Genomic DNA, 17,571 nt, shown 5'->3' on the forward strand with positions numbered 1-17,571 from the left:
AATATATAAAAAGAAACTCAGACTAAGACAAAGTAGGGTTTATCTCAGAAATGCAAGGCTGATTCATTACGAGAAAATAACTCAATGTAATCCATCATATTAACAGACTAAGGAAGAAAATGACATTAATCATGCCAATAGATAAAGAAAAATTTTTGGTGGAATTCAATATTAATTCACAGCAGTAAAAACTCTTAGCAAACTAGAAATAAAAGGGATCTTCCTTAACCTGATTAAGGATCTCTATAAAAACATGAAGCTAAAAAAAAAAAAATGAAGCTAACATCATAATTAATGATCAAAGAATTAATGCTTTCCCCCTAAAATGGGCACCAAGGTAAGGAGATCCACTTTCACCATTCCTATCCAACACTGTATAAAAGCCCTAGTCATTGAAATAAGGCACAATAGAAGAAATAAAATACATACAGATTGAAAAAAAAGTGAAGTTGTCTCTACTCACAAGCAACATCACTTGTCTGTATAGAAAATTTCAGGGCATCTACAGAAAGCTCCTGGACCTAATAAGTGAGTTCAACATGTTTGCAGGATTCAAGGTCAATACATTAAAATAAATCACATTTCTTTACAGTAAGCAAGGAACAATTGAAAATCAAAATTTGAACAGATATTTCAAAAGTTCCAAATAGACATTTTTCCAAAGAAGACACACAGATAGCCAACAGGTATATGAAAAGATGCATCAGTAATAATCAGGGAAATGAAAATCTAAACCACGGTAAGATACCACCTCATACCTGCCAAAATGGCTATTATCAAAAAGACAACAAATAACAAGTGTTGGCAAGGATATGAAGAAAAAGGAACCCTTGTGCACTGCTGGTGGGAATGTAAGTTGGTGTAGCCACTATGGAAAGAAGTATGGAAGTTCCTCAAAAAATTAAAAATAGAAATACCATATGATTCAGCAATTCCACTTCTGGGTATTTATCTCAAGAAAACAAAAACACTAAATTGAGACAATATATGCACCCCCATGTTCATTGCAGAATTATTTATAATAGCCAAAATATGGAAGCAACCTAAGTACCCATTGATGGATGACTAGATGAAGAAGATATGGTAGCAATATGCAATGGAATACTACTCAGCCATAAAAAAGAATAAAATAGTGCCATTTGTGACAACATGGATGGACCTTGAAGGAATTATGCTAAGTCAGCCAGAGAAAGACAAATACCAGATGAGCTCTCTTATATGCGGACTCTGTTTTTCAAAAAGCTTATAGATACAGAGGATTGGTGGCTGCTAGAGGCAGGGGGTGAGGGGTAGCAGAAATAGATCAAAAGGTTTTTAACAATGATGTTCATAAATGCTCATAAGACAAGCCGCGGCTGGGGCCGCCGCCATGTCTCTAGTAATCCCCAAGAAGTTCCAGCACATTTTGCGAGTACTCAACACCAACATTGATGGGCGGCGGAAAATTGCCTTTGCCATCACTGCAATTAAGGGTGTGGGGCGAAGATATGCTCATGTGGTGTTGAGGAAAGCAGACATCGACCTCACCAAGAGGGCAGGAGAGCTCACTGAGGATGAGGTGGAACGTGTGATCACCATTATGCAGAATCCACGCCAATACAAGATCCCAGACTGGTTCTTAAACAGACAGAAGGATGTGAAGGATGGAAAATACAGCCAGGTCCTGGCCAACGGTCTGGACAACAAGCTCCGTGAAGACCTGGAGTGACTGAAGAAGATTAGGGCCCACCGAGGGCTACGCCACTTCTGGGGACTTCGTGTACGAGGCCAGCACACCAAGACCACAGGCCGCCGTGGCCGCACCGTGGGTGTGTCCAAGAAGAAATAAATTTGTGGGCGTTGTCTGTTAATAAATAGTTTATACAGTTAAAAAAATGCTCATAAGAAAACTATTAAAATTTAAACACTATTGACATTGCAATAATCATACTTATAGGGTTCTGTTATGCACATACATTGGGCATGCTTGGAAAGAGGAAGAGAAGGAGGGAAGGAAGGAAGGAAGGAAGGAAGGGAGGGAGGGAGGGAGGGAAGGAGGAAGGAAAGAAAAGCAAGCACATAGATGGACAAGCCTGCCAGATAATTCAAAAAAAAAAAAGAAAGAAAAAGAAAACCGGGCTTCCCTGGTGGCACAGTGGTTGAGAGTCCGCCTACCGATGCAGGGGACACGGGTTCATGCCCCGGTCCGGGAAGATCCCACATGCCGCAGAGCGGTTGGGCCCGTGAGCCATGGCTGCTGAGCCTGCGCGTCCGGAGCCTGTGCTCCGCAACGGGAGAGGCCACAACAGTGAGAGGCCCGCGTACCACAAAAGAAAGAAAGAAAAAGGAAACCAAAAATTGTGTAAAATACTCCAAAACATGAAATACTTAGGGATAAATGTAACAAAATATTATGTGCTAAATCTGTTGCTGAAAACTCAAAAACACAGATGTAGGAAAGTAAAGAAGAATGCAAATAAGTGAGGGATATACCATGTGTGTTGATTGGAAACCTCAATATTTTAAGAGTTTAATTTTCCTCAAATCTCCCCCAAATTGATCTATGAATATAACACAACTGCAATAAAAATTCTAGCAGGATTTTTGTTGTTGCTGTTAGAGATATTGACAAAGCAGTTCTAAATTTTAATGAAATGCAAAGGAACTAAAGTGGCCAAAACAATTTTGAAAAATAAGAACAAAATTGGAGGATTCGGGCTTCCCTGGTGGCGCAGTGGTTGAGAGTCCGCCTGCTGATGCAGGGGACATGGGTTCGTGCCCCGGTCCGGGAAGATCCCACATGCCGCGGAGTGGCTGGGCACGTGGGCCATGGCCGCTGAGCCTGTGCGTCCGGAGCTTGAGCTCCGCAACGGGAGAGGCCACAACAGTGAGAGGCCCGCGTACCGCAAAAAAAAAAAAAAAAAAAAAAAAAAAAAAAAAATTGGAGGATTCATTTAATTTTTCAAACACTTATTATAAAGTTACAAAACAAGACAGTCTGGTATTGATGAAAGGACAGTTAAATAGATCAATGGAATAGAAGAGAGACTTCAGATACAGACAATAGAAATTGGTTTTTGACAACAGTGCAAAAGCAAGTCAATGGAGAAAGAATAGCCTTTTCAACAAATGGTGCCAGACAATGGAACATCCATAAGCAAAAAAAAAAAAAAAAAAAGATAATGGTAATCTCTACTTATACCTCATACATTAAATAAAATTTAACTCAAAATGGATCCTACACTTAAATGGAAAATATGAAACTATTAAACTTAGAAGACAACACAGAAGATCTTTGAAACCTTGGGTTAGGCAAAGAGTTTTTAGATACATCAAATCACAACCCATAAAATTAAAAATTGATAAATTTGACTTTATCAAAATTAAAAACTTTTGCAAAAAACTTCTGCAAAAAAAACAACAAATGAAAAGACTAACTACAAACTGGGAAAAAATAGCCACAAATCATATATCCAACAAAGTACTAATATCCTGAATATATATACACACACACACACACACAGACACACACATATAGTGTTCACACACATGCACACATAAACCTCAGAACTCAACAGAAAGGCAACAAATAACTCAATTAAAAACTAGATTAAATATTTTAACAGATATTTCCCCAAAGAAGATATATATATGGCAAATAAGCACATGAAATGATGCTCAACCTCTTTAGCCATTAGGTAAATGCAAATTAAAAACACAATGAGATACCACTACAAATGTACTAAAATGGCTAAAATCTAAACACTAACCATTACAGGTACTGGCAAAGTTGTAGATAACTGGAACTCTTATTCTGGTGGAACTGCAAAATGGTATAATTACCAAAAAGGAAAAAAGTAAATTTTACTGTACGTGAATTTTGAAAAGTAAAATTTTTAAAAATCTGGTTTATCATGCTGGCTCTGCCATTATCTTGCTAAGTGATCTCAGATACTTACATCATCTCTTTGAGATGCAAGTTTCTTAGATGGAATAGGAGGGTATTGGTCTAAGTTCTTTTCCAAGTTTAGCCATCTGTGATTGAAATTATACTATGCAAATACCTGTCTACTCTCTAATCAAGCTTAGTATGCACTCTACAAAGGGAAGTCATTCTGCAGTTTATGAGGTTTTGTTTTTTTTTTCTCAGTAAGGCTTCCACTCAGCCCAAAGGGGCCTTATCATCACAATCATCAGCAGCAGCAGCAGCGTCAACTTTGAGCTATGTACACTGCCTGAATTCACAAGATAATTCAATAATTCCAGACTATGAAGCCCACCAAATAATACAGAGAACTATACAATTGCAAATTATTATTTCTGCCCTACAGCAAACTTTCCAAAGAGAAATAAAACCCTTAGGGGAAAAACACAGAGTGAGTTTTTCAGCCTCAGGGAAGGATATAGAATCTATGGATATATAGCAACACTGAATAAATGATATTAACTCCATCACTCAGAGCTCTGCTTCACACCCTGTCATTTGCACTGTGGACTTCACACCCTGTCATTTGCACTGTGGATTAAACACAGGATACGACTGTCATCATTATGTAATTTCTTGCAACATTGCTATTTTTTAATTACACAGATTATGTAACAGAATATAAATAGGAAACAAGACCCCTCCTTCCAGGAAACCAGAACCTATTAATCAAAAAGGAACATTTCCAGGTCTCTGCCAGATACAGAGGGCTAAGAGAAAGGGGCAAATGCCTTGAAAAATGAGGATCATAGTAATTCCAGTTCTACGTACCTATCCTAAATAAACCACATGCAAAAATATTCCCTGCAGCATTATTTATAATAGTGGAAAATTATAAGTAATCTAAATGTCTACCATTAAGAGATTGGCTAAATAATCTGTGATATAATCATATAATTCTAAAAGCAAATAAATGAATTAAAGATACATACATCAAAATTGATAATTCCCTAAGAAATACTGAGAGACAGAAATAATATTGTAGAACAATGTCATTTCCTTTTTCAAAGAGACACACACAACAGTTCTGTACATCATCTATAGATATATATTAGAACTATTTTGAAGAGTACACACCAGATTCATAACAAAGTTGACTCTAGGAGAAGAAGCTGGTACTGGGTTTAAAACAAAAGAGCTTTTAAGAAAAAAATGTATTCACGTATTTTTTTGTATAATTAAAAATTACTTTCAAACAAAGGATGCAATGAACACTACCAAAGAGAGCTAGTTCATCAGGAAATTCTCCCAAGGCCACTTTAGAAAGATCCTAAAGACACATCACCTAGCAAAACAATGTCAGAGGATAGCATGCTCAGCCTTGCAAGAAAGGCTTTGCTCACGACCCAGGTTATTTTAATCTGGGAGCCGCATTTTAGGAATTAGGAGTCCATGCTACATTGTTCAACCACACAGTCCTGAAATGATCTCCAACATTACATTTTCAAGTCTTTTGAGCAGATCATTATTTAATTTCACTCACACCACCCACCTGACTTGCAGTGTACATCCTTCACCACCTAATGGCCCCAGAGCAAAAAATGACACATTTATTTTTAAATTTAGAGTGAATGGAAACTAATTTTGTTTGAGAATACCATGATACCCTTTGGGATAATTAGGAGGACCCTGCGGTGTCACAAAAGCAGAACTGGGAAAGCATTGGCTTGTATCATTGCCATGGGAATATGCCTTCTATAACCATCCAGTTCTAGAGAGAGCAGGAGACAGGGGAGAAATCTCGTAGGGTCTGTAAATAGGGCAAGGCAGAGTCACTAAGTAAATAATACCAATAGGTCAGAAGCTTTGTCTTCCCCTGTCTGTCCAGGCAACATGACATGAGAGGAAGGAAGACAGAGAATCTGAACTGGTTATCAGATTGCACTGAGTCCACTCTACTCAGGTCCATTTTGCAGAATTACATGCAGATGGAGGAGGAGGGACTGGGGGGTGGGACTGTTATTCTCTGCAGTTGCCCAAACCTGTCACTGACCAACTGTGTGATTACAATGCAGGGGGCCCGGAGCTCCGCTTTCCTTTCTGCTGTTAAGAGTATCAGCCCCTCCATGGAGGTGTATTATGTTTCCCAATTTTAATTTTAGCATCTACACTTTGGCAATTTGCATTTAAATGTGTTGTCAGAGAACTTCCAGAAATCTTTAATAGGAAGACGGATTTGCATTTTAATATGCTGCTAAAGAATTTGAAAATATCTTTTTTTAGTGTGAATACATATTACCAGAGGAATGGCCACACTTAAAGAAATTATAATTACCTGGGTACAATTTAAACAGAGCTGGCTTTCAGAAACACTGTGGTTTTGTTGGACTTTGCTAAAAGTTCCTTGTGAAACAGAGTCGGAAAGAAAAAGCAAACCTTATTGATGAGATTTTAAAGGTAGAATTGATACCTTCAAAAGTACAGAAATCCAAGCAGAGAAGTGAGTACACAAGGGTTGAGGTAGGTTAGTTAAAAGAAAGGAAGGTCGTCTGAAAGAGGAAACTGGAAGATAGCATTTTCCTTGCTGTCCCTTGCCAGTGCCTCACCCAACCCTTTCTTCTCGGCTGAAGTCCAAAGGCCGAATTCAGACAAGGTCAAGTCCTGACAACATGTAGAGCAAATGTTTCTGCCCACCCTTCTCATTTACTATTTCATAAGCACAATCATTATCCTGGACTGTGGAGAAATACTGATGAGGTCACGACCTCACATTCAGAATAATAAAAAATATTATACATCCCATTCCTTCTGCCTCCTCATCCACAATAACTCTGGGTTACCTTGTCTTAACAACCTCTACACACTTTTCCAACTGTCAATTGCTGCACTGTTATAGTAACCTTTAACCTTCCCAAGCTACCTGTCTCCTACACATTCTTGCTCCCTGAAGACTTCTTACCATAAATGCCACACACTCTGAGCTGGATTGAAGAAGGAGAAAAGGGGGAGGAGAAGGAGGAAGGGAAGAGAAGAAAAAGAAGTAAAAGGAGGATGATGAGGGCTTCCCTGGTGGCGCAGTGGTTGAGAGTCCGCCTGCCGATGCAGGGGACACGGGTTCGTGCCCCGGTCCGGGAAGATCCCACATGCCGCGGCGCGGCTGGGCCCGTGAGCCATGGCCGCTGAGCCTGCGCGTCCGGAGCCTGTGCGTCCGGAGCCTGTGCTCTGCAATGGGAGAGGCCACAACAGTGAGAGGCCTGCATACCACAAAAAAAAATTAAATTAAATTAAATTTAAAAAAGAGGATGATGAGAAGGATAAGGAGAAAGAGAAAAGAAGGAGAAAAAGAAGGAAAAATTCAGAAATTCTATCTTCTGGAAAACCTTTTAACCTTTTCCTGAAAATGCCCACATGGTTTTAAATAACTAATGTCTCTTTTATTGAATGAAATTCCCTTTAGAAGCCCCCAGATGAGTTTATTTTGCAAATGGTGCTTTTGTATTGTTAAAAAATAAGACAACCGGCCCAATAATGGCATTGCTTAGGCTAAGCCCCACATCAAATGGAGACTTAATTGAGTTTTTGGCTCTGCCAGAAATGGAATCTCAAACCAGCCAATCAGGAGACAGCCGATGAGTACTAGTTAGGTCATCTACCTGTTAGACCCCTGCCATCTCCTAAAGGAAAGTCACCTTGCCATAAACAACCTGCTTTTTGGTCTAGTGTAACTTTCCTGCTCCTTTCTGGCTCTAAAGTCATTTTGCACTGCCCCTCAGAGCTCCTTCCTATTGGCTAGATTGGATGTTTCTGATTGGACTGATTTTTGCTCAAACTTAAAAATTTTTAATATGCCTCAGTTTATCTTTTCACAGGTCTGGGGACAAAAGAGGGAACCCAAGGAGACCCTCAACAGTCCTCAGGAGCAATAAGCAACAACAGCAAAGGTACCTGCAGAGCCCCTGGAGTCACAGCTTTCTCGCTGCCTCTAGGTAAGGTCCCTCGGATGCTCCATCCACAGCTTATGTGTTGGAGGCGTTCAGACTTTGAGCATTTCTTTTCCTACCTGGGTCCCCAAACTGGCAGGAGTTGGGCTGGATCTGACGTAGAAATCAGACTGTTTCCAGTGACGGACTGGGTCCGAATTAGAAACAGGGTAGGTCTGACTTAAGCTGGACTGTGCCCAGAGTTAGGCCTTAGATGAATAGAATTTTGTTTGAAAGCTGAACAAGCAGGTCAAGCTTACCAAAGACAATGGTGAATTACAGTGGTCACAAGCCATTCCAAAGACACAGAGCTCTAAATCTAGAACATAGGAATTTCTTGCTTTCCATCTTAAAGATCCTCTTCCTGATATAAAAAAGCAAATTGAGGATAATGTAGTGGGATGGGTGGGTCAGCCTCCATATCATTCAGATTGCAAACCTATTCTTTGAAAAATTTAAAACAACTGAATTTGTTTACAAATCAAATTTTTACAAGACCAGAAATGTGGCTCTAGAAATGATCCAAAGCCCACCTACCCTTTTGTGAGTCCTCCCACCTCCCCTATTCATCTCACAAGGCTTGCAGATACTGTAAAGCATCCTGACTTATGGAACAAAGTCCTTCTTGGTGAAACCTGCATCCTTTCTCTGTGCCTTTTGAGATGTTAAGTATTCTACCTGGTCTTCTCTAGGAACCAAGGTAATTTTTATCAAGGGAAAAGAAAAGGAAAGGCTATTTTGCAAACTAGGCCTATGAAACATCTTAAAAGTTTCTTTCACAAATATTAGTAAAAAGCTGAGCAAGTAACCTCAACTTATTCCATGTGTCAGAAACAAAATTTGAATCCAACTGTTCTTTTACAAACTAGTGAGCTTTGCATTATCATACTCATCTCATGGCTAAAATCTTAAAATGAAAGCTATAAGATCTCTTTTTGTGTCTATCTCTATGTTTATGTATATCTATGTATGTATGTTATAGATGTGTGATGTTTTCCTATCTTCAGATGGTATTACCAAAACTAGTTTGCAAGGAGTTTTATTTAATTGGCTTAAAGACAAACACGCATTATATAAATCAAGTCTACTCACAGAAATATAGAAATTAACCCAAATTTTTTCCAAGCTCATGTGATCTAGGATAATCTTCAGTAAATAAAAGCCAGTATAGGTTTGTTGATTTAATTAAAGCAGGCATGTCTTTAGAGTTATCAACATTAAATATAATACTTTTATTCTACCTAAGTTTACTAAAAGTTAAATAAGCTTATGTTATCTCTATTACAGAATTTATCAGCAAGAAAGATAACTTAAGATGATAATTAGCTGTTTAATGTCTTGTGAGATTTTCAGGACTAATCTAAACACAATTGTTAAGAAAAAATGAATTGGGGCTTCCCTGGTGGTGCAGTGGTTAAGAATCCACCTGCCAATGTGGGAACACGGGTTTGATCCCTGGCCCGGGAGGATCCCACATGCCACGGAACAGCTGGGCCTGTGCACCACAACTATTGAGCCTGTGCTCTAGAGCCCATGCTCTGCAATAAGAGAAGCCACAACAATGAGAAGCCCATGTGCTTCAAGGGAGAGTAACCCCCCCACCCCCCGCTGCAACTAGAGAAAGCCCGTGTGCAGCAGCGAGGACCCAATGCAGCCAAAAATAAAAAACAAACAAATAAATAAATAAATAAATTTATATAAAAAAAGAACAAATGAATTAAATAGATGTAAGTAAAAGCTTGTAAATAAACTTTTCAACAATAATTATGCTTTACAGTATGTCTACTTTAAGTAGTTTCCAAAGTCTTTTGGGTAACTTGAAACCTTAAAGTTATATTTAGCTAAATTAAATAATTGATATTCATTAAATATCTAGATCATTTTCAAATAAGATAAAATCCTGAAATATTAACTACTGAACATAGGTTTATCCACTTTGTCTTCCTTTTACAGAGGAACTAAAGATATTTAGGTATATTAGTAAACATGGTTTTTGAAACACTGGAAAATTTACTATGAAGAAGAATGTACTTCTAGAAATTATGAAATGCATTTGTAAATTTGTCAATCCAGAGAATTTGATTGTAACAAACAATCCACAATTGCTTACCTCTCAGTTTTCACTAGGAATTTAGGATTCTACAGGTTAAGAATTCTAATCAATATATGTAATTAAATCTACTTTGAAATAATTAATCACATGTAATTGAATGAACTGATGAGGATGATTATAAGTTTTATAACTTTTCATTTGAAACACTGATAGTTCTTTAATGGTTTATATTTCCAGATTTAAGGAAACCTTTTTTCTTAAGCTATCTATGACTTACAGTAATTTGATAAAGTATACCTTTGTAAACAAAGATGAAACAGTTACTTTTTTCACTACCTGATCCACCAGAATTCAGAAACTCTTGAGTATTTTTTTTCATGGCAATATAGTTAGATATCTGCATAAGTTCAATAAGAATCTGTTCTCCTTGTAATGGGACACAACTAGAAACATTGGTTATATTGCCAAGGCTTTAGGTAGAATGCCATATTTGAGAATATGTGTAGAATCAGATATGACCAGACAGCTTTAAAGAACTAAGGTTGGCTTTAGGGAGTCAAAAAAGCCCCTTGAAAAAATAGGCCTGGTACCTTGCTTACAGGGTTATTAGCAGCCTTAAGAGGTGAGTAAGGAAGGTCACTTCCTGGCAGGCTCAGGAACCTCAATATATTTAGGGGACCTTGGGAAGAGAGGAATTCATCCAAATCTACAGGTATTGCAAGTTGAAGTCTGGTGGCAAGTCTGATGCCAAGTCCTTGGCTTGACTTCCTAGCTTTGAGAGGCTTTTAAGAGTTCAATCTTAGATTCATAATGAAAAGCACCAACAAAACAGACTTAAAAAGAGCCTATATAGTCCATCATTATTCTTGCTGCACTTATGTAAATAATCAGGCCAAATTTAATGCAAACTGATTAGTTTTACTGTGATTATCTTTGGTAAAAATGGGGGTGATTACAGAGAAAAAATTATGTTTGCATCTTCATAGATATTTGATTCTAATCCTGTTAAATATCTTTGAGGTTTTATTATATGCCTAAAGGTTTTACTATATACCTGTAAAGTGGACTGAATCCTAAATTCTTCTTGTTTCCTCAAATACCTAGCTAATTCTCCAAACCAAAGTTTCCAATTTTCTCCCACCCTTCTGATTTGAAATCACTATGAAGAAAAACTACTTTGAACTTCCTTGGAAGGGACCATACAAGGTCCTTCTCACTATTCAGATGGCAGCCAAATTTCAGATACTTGAATCTTGGGTCCATATCTCCCAATTAAAAAGGGCTCCAACAGACTCTTAGAACTACACAACAGCTAAAGATCTAAAATTAACATTGATTAGGGAGGTTTCTCCCCAAAAGCAGTTAACATCTCAAAATAAACAGCTTTCTCAAGGTCACAGAGCAAAAATCTTCATCTCCAAAATGAAACCTTCATTCCTTTTCTTTTTTGCTACTTACGTTTTTTTTCTCTGCTAATGCACAGGAAGACACTGTTCCTTAACTCTGGCAAATATCTTCTGCAAAAGCAATAGCTGCCCAGCAAAAACCCCTAGACTCTCTGACCAAAGTTCTTGATAATAGGATAGCCCTTGATGATTTTTCAACTGAGAATAGAGGTGTTTATGCTGTGGCCAATTTCACTTGCTGCACTTGGATTAACACTTCCAGGGAAGTTGAGACTTCATTACATGAGCTCACTGAACAAGCCAGTTGGCTTGAGAAAGTTACTCCTTCAACAGGGTCTTTTTTTGACTTATTTTGATTCTGACTGGTTTGGACCTTGGGGACCATGGCTCCAAAGTGCACTCCAGACATTGGGAATTATCCTGGTTATAATAATCATAGTAGTCTCCCTGCTGTGCTGTATTTTCTGAAAAGACTTAAATGCATGTTCATAACCACTAGCCACCAAGCACATAATCAAGTCTCCTCAAGAAGAGAACATTGGAAAAGGAACAAAGAGAATGACCAATGTAAGGAATGTGAACCTAAAAGCCATGATCTGTGAATACCACACAGAGATTTGGCAAAACCTGCAAGAACTCCAGAGTGGTAGCTGGGTGTAGAGCAAATGCCTTAAATTTCTGATAGAGTCTCTCAGTGAGGCTGAGAGTCTGATCTAAAGGGGGAATTGTTAAAAAAAAAAGACAACAGGCCCCAAATGGAAATGCTTAAGCTAAGTCCCATGTTACCAAACTAAGACGTAATTACAGTTTTAGCTCTCCCAGAAATGGAATCTTAAACCCGTCAATCAGAAATTGCTGGATCAGCACCAGTTAAGTAATCTGCTTGACAGACCCCTGCCATCCCCTGAAGAAAAGTGACCTTGCAATAACCAACCCACTTTTTTGTCTAGTGTAACTTCTTTTTTCCTGCTTCCTTCTGGCAATAAAAGTCTTTCATTTTGTATAGCTCCTCAGAACTCCTTTCTATCTGCTAGATGGGATACTGCCTGATTCACATTGACTTTTGCTCAGATAAACTCTTAAAATATGCCTCAGTTTATCTTTTAACAGTTCAGAGAGATACCTGTCAACAAGTAGAAAAGTAAACACTCAAAGTCATGTTAGCTTAAATGGATCACTACACGTTTGTCACTTGAGGGAAAGAATGGAATCTAATTTGACAAACTGCCTCTTTATTTTGCCTCCTCCACTGGCCAGGCTCATTGTCCGTGGTAATGTTGCGTGGAGAATCGAGGGTACATGAGAAGGACAGCAATGACCCATTAAAAACAATGTACAGTGATGGAAAGCAGGATGAAATACACAGAAACAGATACAGCCATAGCTTCAGGATGGAAACTCTAGGAAGCACCCACTCATTTGTTCAATTAATATTTGTTGCATGCCTTCTGCATGTCAGGTAGAAGAGCCTCACAGAGCACATGTGTTAAGACAAGACAGCATAATTGAGAGCAGCTAGCATTTTAAAGTGCTTCCTGTGGACCAGCCCTGCCCTAAACGCCTTCCATTTATTAACTTACTTAACCCTCACAGTAACCTTCTTAGGCAGGAACAATTATCTACAGTTAATAAGCAGGGAAGCTGGGACACAGAAGATTTAAAGAAGGTATTCAATGTCATGCAGCTCATATGTGGTGTAGCTTCAATTTAAACCAGGCTGCCTGACCAGAGCCCACACTTTTGCCACTAAGTCAATCTTATCCTTCTCTGAGGATCCACCCTCTTTGGCAAATGCTTAAAATCTCTCCTTGGGAGTGATGACAAGTTTCATGAATCATCCACATTTTCTTGCATGGCTCACCTTGTGACCAGAGAAACAGATTTTATGATGAGTACACGCAAAGTATGTATGTCAAGAAACACAAATCAGTGGATTAAAATTCTATGGGGGAAATTCATACTTAATAAGGAGGAGATGGACTAAAATATCATTGTTGTAGGACAGGGAATATAAGTCAGCAAAGAGATTAAATAAAGAATTGATTCAATCATTTCTTCCCAGAGATTAGCACAGCATCCAACTGCTGGCTTTTAAATAGAAACAACAACTAGAAATCTTGAGTGCTCAGCTGGGATTACGCTTTGTGCACACTGCCTGTTAAGCGTGATACTGAAGCTGAAATTTTACACACTAGGTGGGCAATTACAATAAATTCATTTTTGTGTTGCAGATTTTTTTCCGCGAAAGGGAAAAAAACATACTGAGGTGGGGAACGGTGTCAGGTCAAAGCCTTGATATTCTTTTATTAAGATTTTTTTTAAAGCCCATTAGATTCTCAGGCTTTTGAAGCGATTGTGCAGTTTTTGATAAAACATTACCCAAGTGAATTATTTATAAAGCTGCAGGAAACTGCAAACTCTGGTGAACAAATCTTTTTGATGTCCTCATCTCTCGCAGGGCTGTTTTGGTGCCACCCTCTGTTCCCTTCTGCAGATATTCTGGGCTCTCTTTGGCTATGGCTACCCATTTGCCTCAAAAGGCAGCCCAGCTTCCAAAGAGAAAGAAGCAAATGATGGGAAGAAGGTATCCAATCAAGATGTCCCTCTGAGCCCTTAGTACCCCCCACCAGCCCTGCCCAGTCTGCCAGACTGGTGAGGAGAGATTAGACAGTAGCAAAAGAAGATTAAGACAATGGACCCATATACATATACGTATACATATACAGTTGTTTTCTAAATGGAGCCTAAACTGTTAATGTGTGTCAGTGCCCAAAGGTTCCTCCCAACCCTTTAGAGTCAATTCATTTTAAAAAAATCTATTTCACAGTCCCAGGAACGCACATGGATTCCTTTTTTTTCTTTTCTTTTTTTGTCTTTTTTAAAAATAATGTCACTATCATCAGACCATACAAAAGAATCTGAATCTGCACCATTGTAGTTTTCCTTTTTCATATATGAAAAAGCCCTTTTTGAGGTCATGTAACTCTTTTGCATTCTGTAGGAGAAACACTTGAAGCACTGGCATCAGACAAATCTAGCTTTGAATTCTACTCCCATCACTGTGTGGACTTAACACTTCTGAACTTGTTTCTTCAATGGGACAATACAGATAACAACAACTACAATTTAGAGTCTTTGTGAGAACTGAATTATTATAGTAAATCACAGCACCTAATACATCTTGGCTATTTAGGAACAGTAGCTATTATGATGATGGCACATTCATTCAACAATATTAAAGAGTCTTCTAGGAACCAACAACTGTTTCCAGCACAGAGGATAACTTCATGGATTCCCAGTCTTTGTGGAAACTATAGTCTTTAAATGATTAGTATTTATACTAATGTTGAGTGGAGCTGGTGGCAATGGACAGGAGTTTGTTTCAAGATCAAGGGTTACCTTCTTGGTTGCATTGTTTCCTGACAAAGTGCTATAACAAGATCGTATAGTCCCACATTCTCACCTCATAACATCAAAATCAAGTGGTGGTATAGTCATTGTCTATCTGAATAGAGAACTCCTTAGGGTGGGGGGGAAAGGAAACTATCAGTGGAACAGCAGGTTATCATATTGGTATGGAGTGGTTATTGTTCTGCTTGTTGATGTTGTTTAAACCATCTTGCCTGCTTGTGATTAAGGTAATAATGTTACTCCGTGCTGATGTTCTGCTTTGGAAAAAAAATGTAAATAGACATTTCTGACACCTATAGCATTCTTATAAGTAGATAATTATCTCCCTATACCTGTTGGTTTGGTATAGCAATAGATTCAAAGCCATCTCCTCTCACTGAAAATTAGAACACAATTCAGTCTGCTATGTTTTTATTCCTCCATAGTAGGAAGGTAAGTTTGCAAAGAGCTGGAAATTGTACATCTCTGGCAAGTAAGAAAAGCAGGGATTTAAACACACAATTTCCAAAAGGAAACTTCACTCATCTCACTATAACTGACTGAAATTGTATGAAATTGTATTTAGTAAAGATGTGTCTTAAGTTACTTGGTAAATATGGTCCTCAATATTAAATGTATATGAATTTTGAGCAAAATAAACTTTTAAGTACACAAGGAAAGGTTTGATATTTAAAGTCATTCTATTGTTAATTGTTTTTAATAAATAAAACCATAACCCTTTTATGTAAAGTTAGATTTACATATGTATTAACATTTTGAGAGTCAAAATCATCATATTTATAAAAGTTAAAAAAAAAACCCTCACATGTTACATGCATTTGTTCCTAAATTGTGATATTCTGTTTTTAATTTGCATCTTTAACTTAAGTATTTTCCAGGATCATATTCCAACAATAAGCATGCATAATTTTTATAATGAGAAAAAGATTATAAAAATAAAGTAATATATACACATTTATTTTTCTAAATTACTTTAATTTAAATTAATTTCATTTGAATATTTTCTAATAAGTGTGAATCTTCAAGGTAGGCTCAGAAACAAGGTTGGGAATCACTGGTCTGATCCAGCTTCTTAAATGTCAGTCATTTGTACGTTAATTTCATGGGTTTTGTCAAAATCTATGTATGACTTTCAGCATATATATTTTAAATCTTATACTTTTTACTTCAAAAGATTAATTGAAAACAAAATTTTATATCCCAATTCTAACTGGTAAATGATCATAATTTGCCATGAAGAAAGGAAAGCGTAGAAGTAAATATAACTAACATAACATTAAACTCCAGCCAAATATCATTTCTTTTTTTTTTTTTTTTTTTTTTGCGGTACGCGGGCCTCTCACGGCTGCGGCCTCTCCCGTCATGGAGCACAAGCTCCAGACACGCAGGCCCAGCGGCCATGGCTCACGGGCCCAGCCGCTCCGCGGCACGTGGGATCCTCCCAGACCGGGGCACGAACCCGTGTCCGCTGCATTGGCAGGCGGACTCCCAACCACTGCGCCACCAGGGAAGCCCCCAAATATCACTTCTTGTTCAAAGGCTCCGATCTTGAGGTTTGTTCCTTTCCATTTAAAAAAAAAAGGAAGATAAGCAGGGGTTTGAGGGGGTTAAAGATAATCTAACACCTAACAGAGAGTTTCTCTTTGTAATAATTAGAAATGGTAAAGTATTCATGCATTCTATTACTATTTGTTATGTAGAAATGCTAAAGTAAAATTGAAAAGCGAATTGTTATCAAAGTGTGAATCTATATTATTTAATCTTGATTCCCTTGCCATCTCCTGCATGATTATGTCTCTCATGCTTTGAGAACCATTGGTCTAAGCCAGCTTGGGCAAAAGAAGTAACAGTGCCTTATAAAAGACCTCTAGAATGAGAGTTCACAATTCTTCTCATATTCATTACAATGATTATCAAGGTGGCCATACATCCCAGTTCAAAGGGTGTCCAGTCCAACTTTACACTGTTGCCCCAGCATAATAATCATTAATTGCATTCCCTTTGACACTCCGATGTGTCATGATTTGGGACAATCCATTATTGCTCATTCAACTGCCCATCATTTTTTGAGCACCTACTCTGGAACGTCCTCTGTGATAATGCTGGAAATACAAAGGTGAGTAACATAGTCGCAGCCCCCAAAGAGCTCACAAACAGAAGATCAAGGCAAAGGATGACTTATAATGTCAATACAAAGTGATAAGGTCTGTGCCATGTGCTTTGGGATCACAGGGGAGGATGATAGATAAATCAAAGGAACACTGCAGTTTCCTCAGTGTAAAGAGCAAGAAGACCAGCTAATTAGTAATGAAACAATGGATGAATCAGCTCCAGAGAGGCAAGTAGGTCTTTCCTTTATAAAACAATGTTTTACTTTGTGTTCCTGAGTGTTCAGGGAACTGGTGTGGTAAGGATTAAAGTGGGAAGAACACATACAGTTCCCTACTTATATTCTTTCAGTGGGTGTAAGGCATGAGAAAACCTGCGTTGCCTGGTTGAATCTTATGTAAAGACAGATAAAAATATTTGCTGAGGAAGGATATTCTCCAAAATTCACTAGTTTCAAAACATGAACCGGATCATGTTACCGCCTTGCTTAAAACCCTTCATGGGGGCTTCCCTGGTCGCGCAGTGGTTGAGAGTCCACCTGCCGATGCAGGGGACACAGGTTCGTGCCCTGGTCTGGGAAGATCCCACAAGCCGCGGAGTGGCTGGGCCTGTGAGCCATGGCCACTGAGCCTGCGCGTCCGGAGCCTGTGCTCCGCAACGGGAGAGGCCACAACAGTGAGAGGCCCGCGTACCGTGCAAAAAAAAAAA

The 17,571-nt window shown here is 38.4% G+C and overlaps 2 protein-coding genes across 2 annotated transcripts in view; one reads left to right on the plus strand and one right to left on the minus strand.

Annotated features, from left to right (window-relative positions):
- Positions 1-17,571, minus strand: part of KCTD16 (potassium channel tetramerization domain containing 16) — a 288,422-nt gene that overhangs the window by 201,951 nt on the left and 68,900 nt on the right. The gene's annotated exons all lie outside the window — the stretch shown is intronic.
- LOC309803975 (small ribosomal subunit protein uS13-like) lies at positions 1,351-1,875 on the plus strand. Its single transcript, XM_082620915.1, has one exon. It carries the CDS (start codon positions 1,370-1,372, stop codon positions 1,706-1,708), a length of 339 nt encoding a protein of 112 aa, XP_082477041.1. The 5' UTR covers positions 1,351-1,369; the 3' UTR covers positions 1,709-1,875.

Source organism: Mesoplodon mirus (genome assembly GCF_964341445.2).
Source record: "Mesoplodon mirus genome assembly, chromosome: 5".
NCBI classification, from domain to species: Eukaryota; Metazoa; Chordata; class Mammalia; order Artiodactyla; family Ziphiidae; genus Mesoplodon; species Mesoplodon mirus.

Excerpts from the sequence above, each read along its gene's own strand:
- LOC309803975 (XM_082620915.1), top strand. The coding sequence starts at position 1,370 with ATGTCTCTAGTAATCCCCAAGAAGTTCCAGCACATTTTGCGAGTACTC.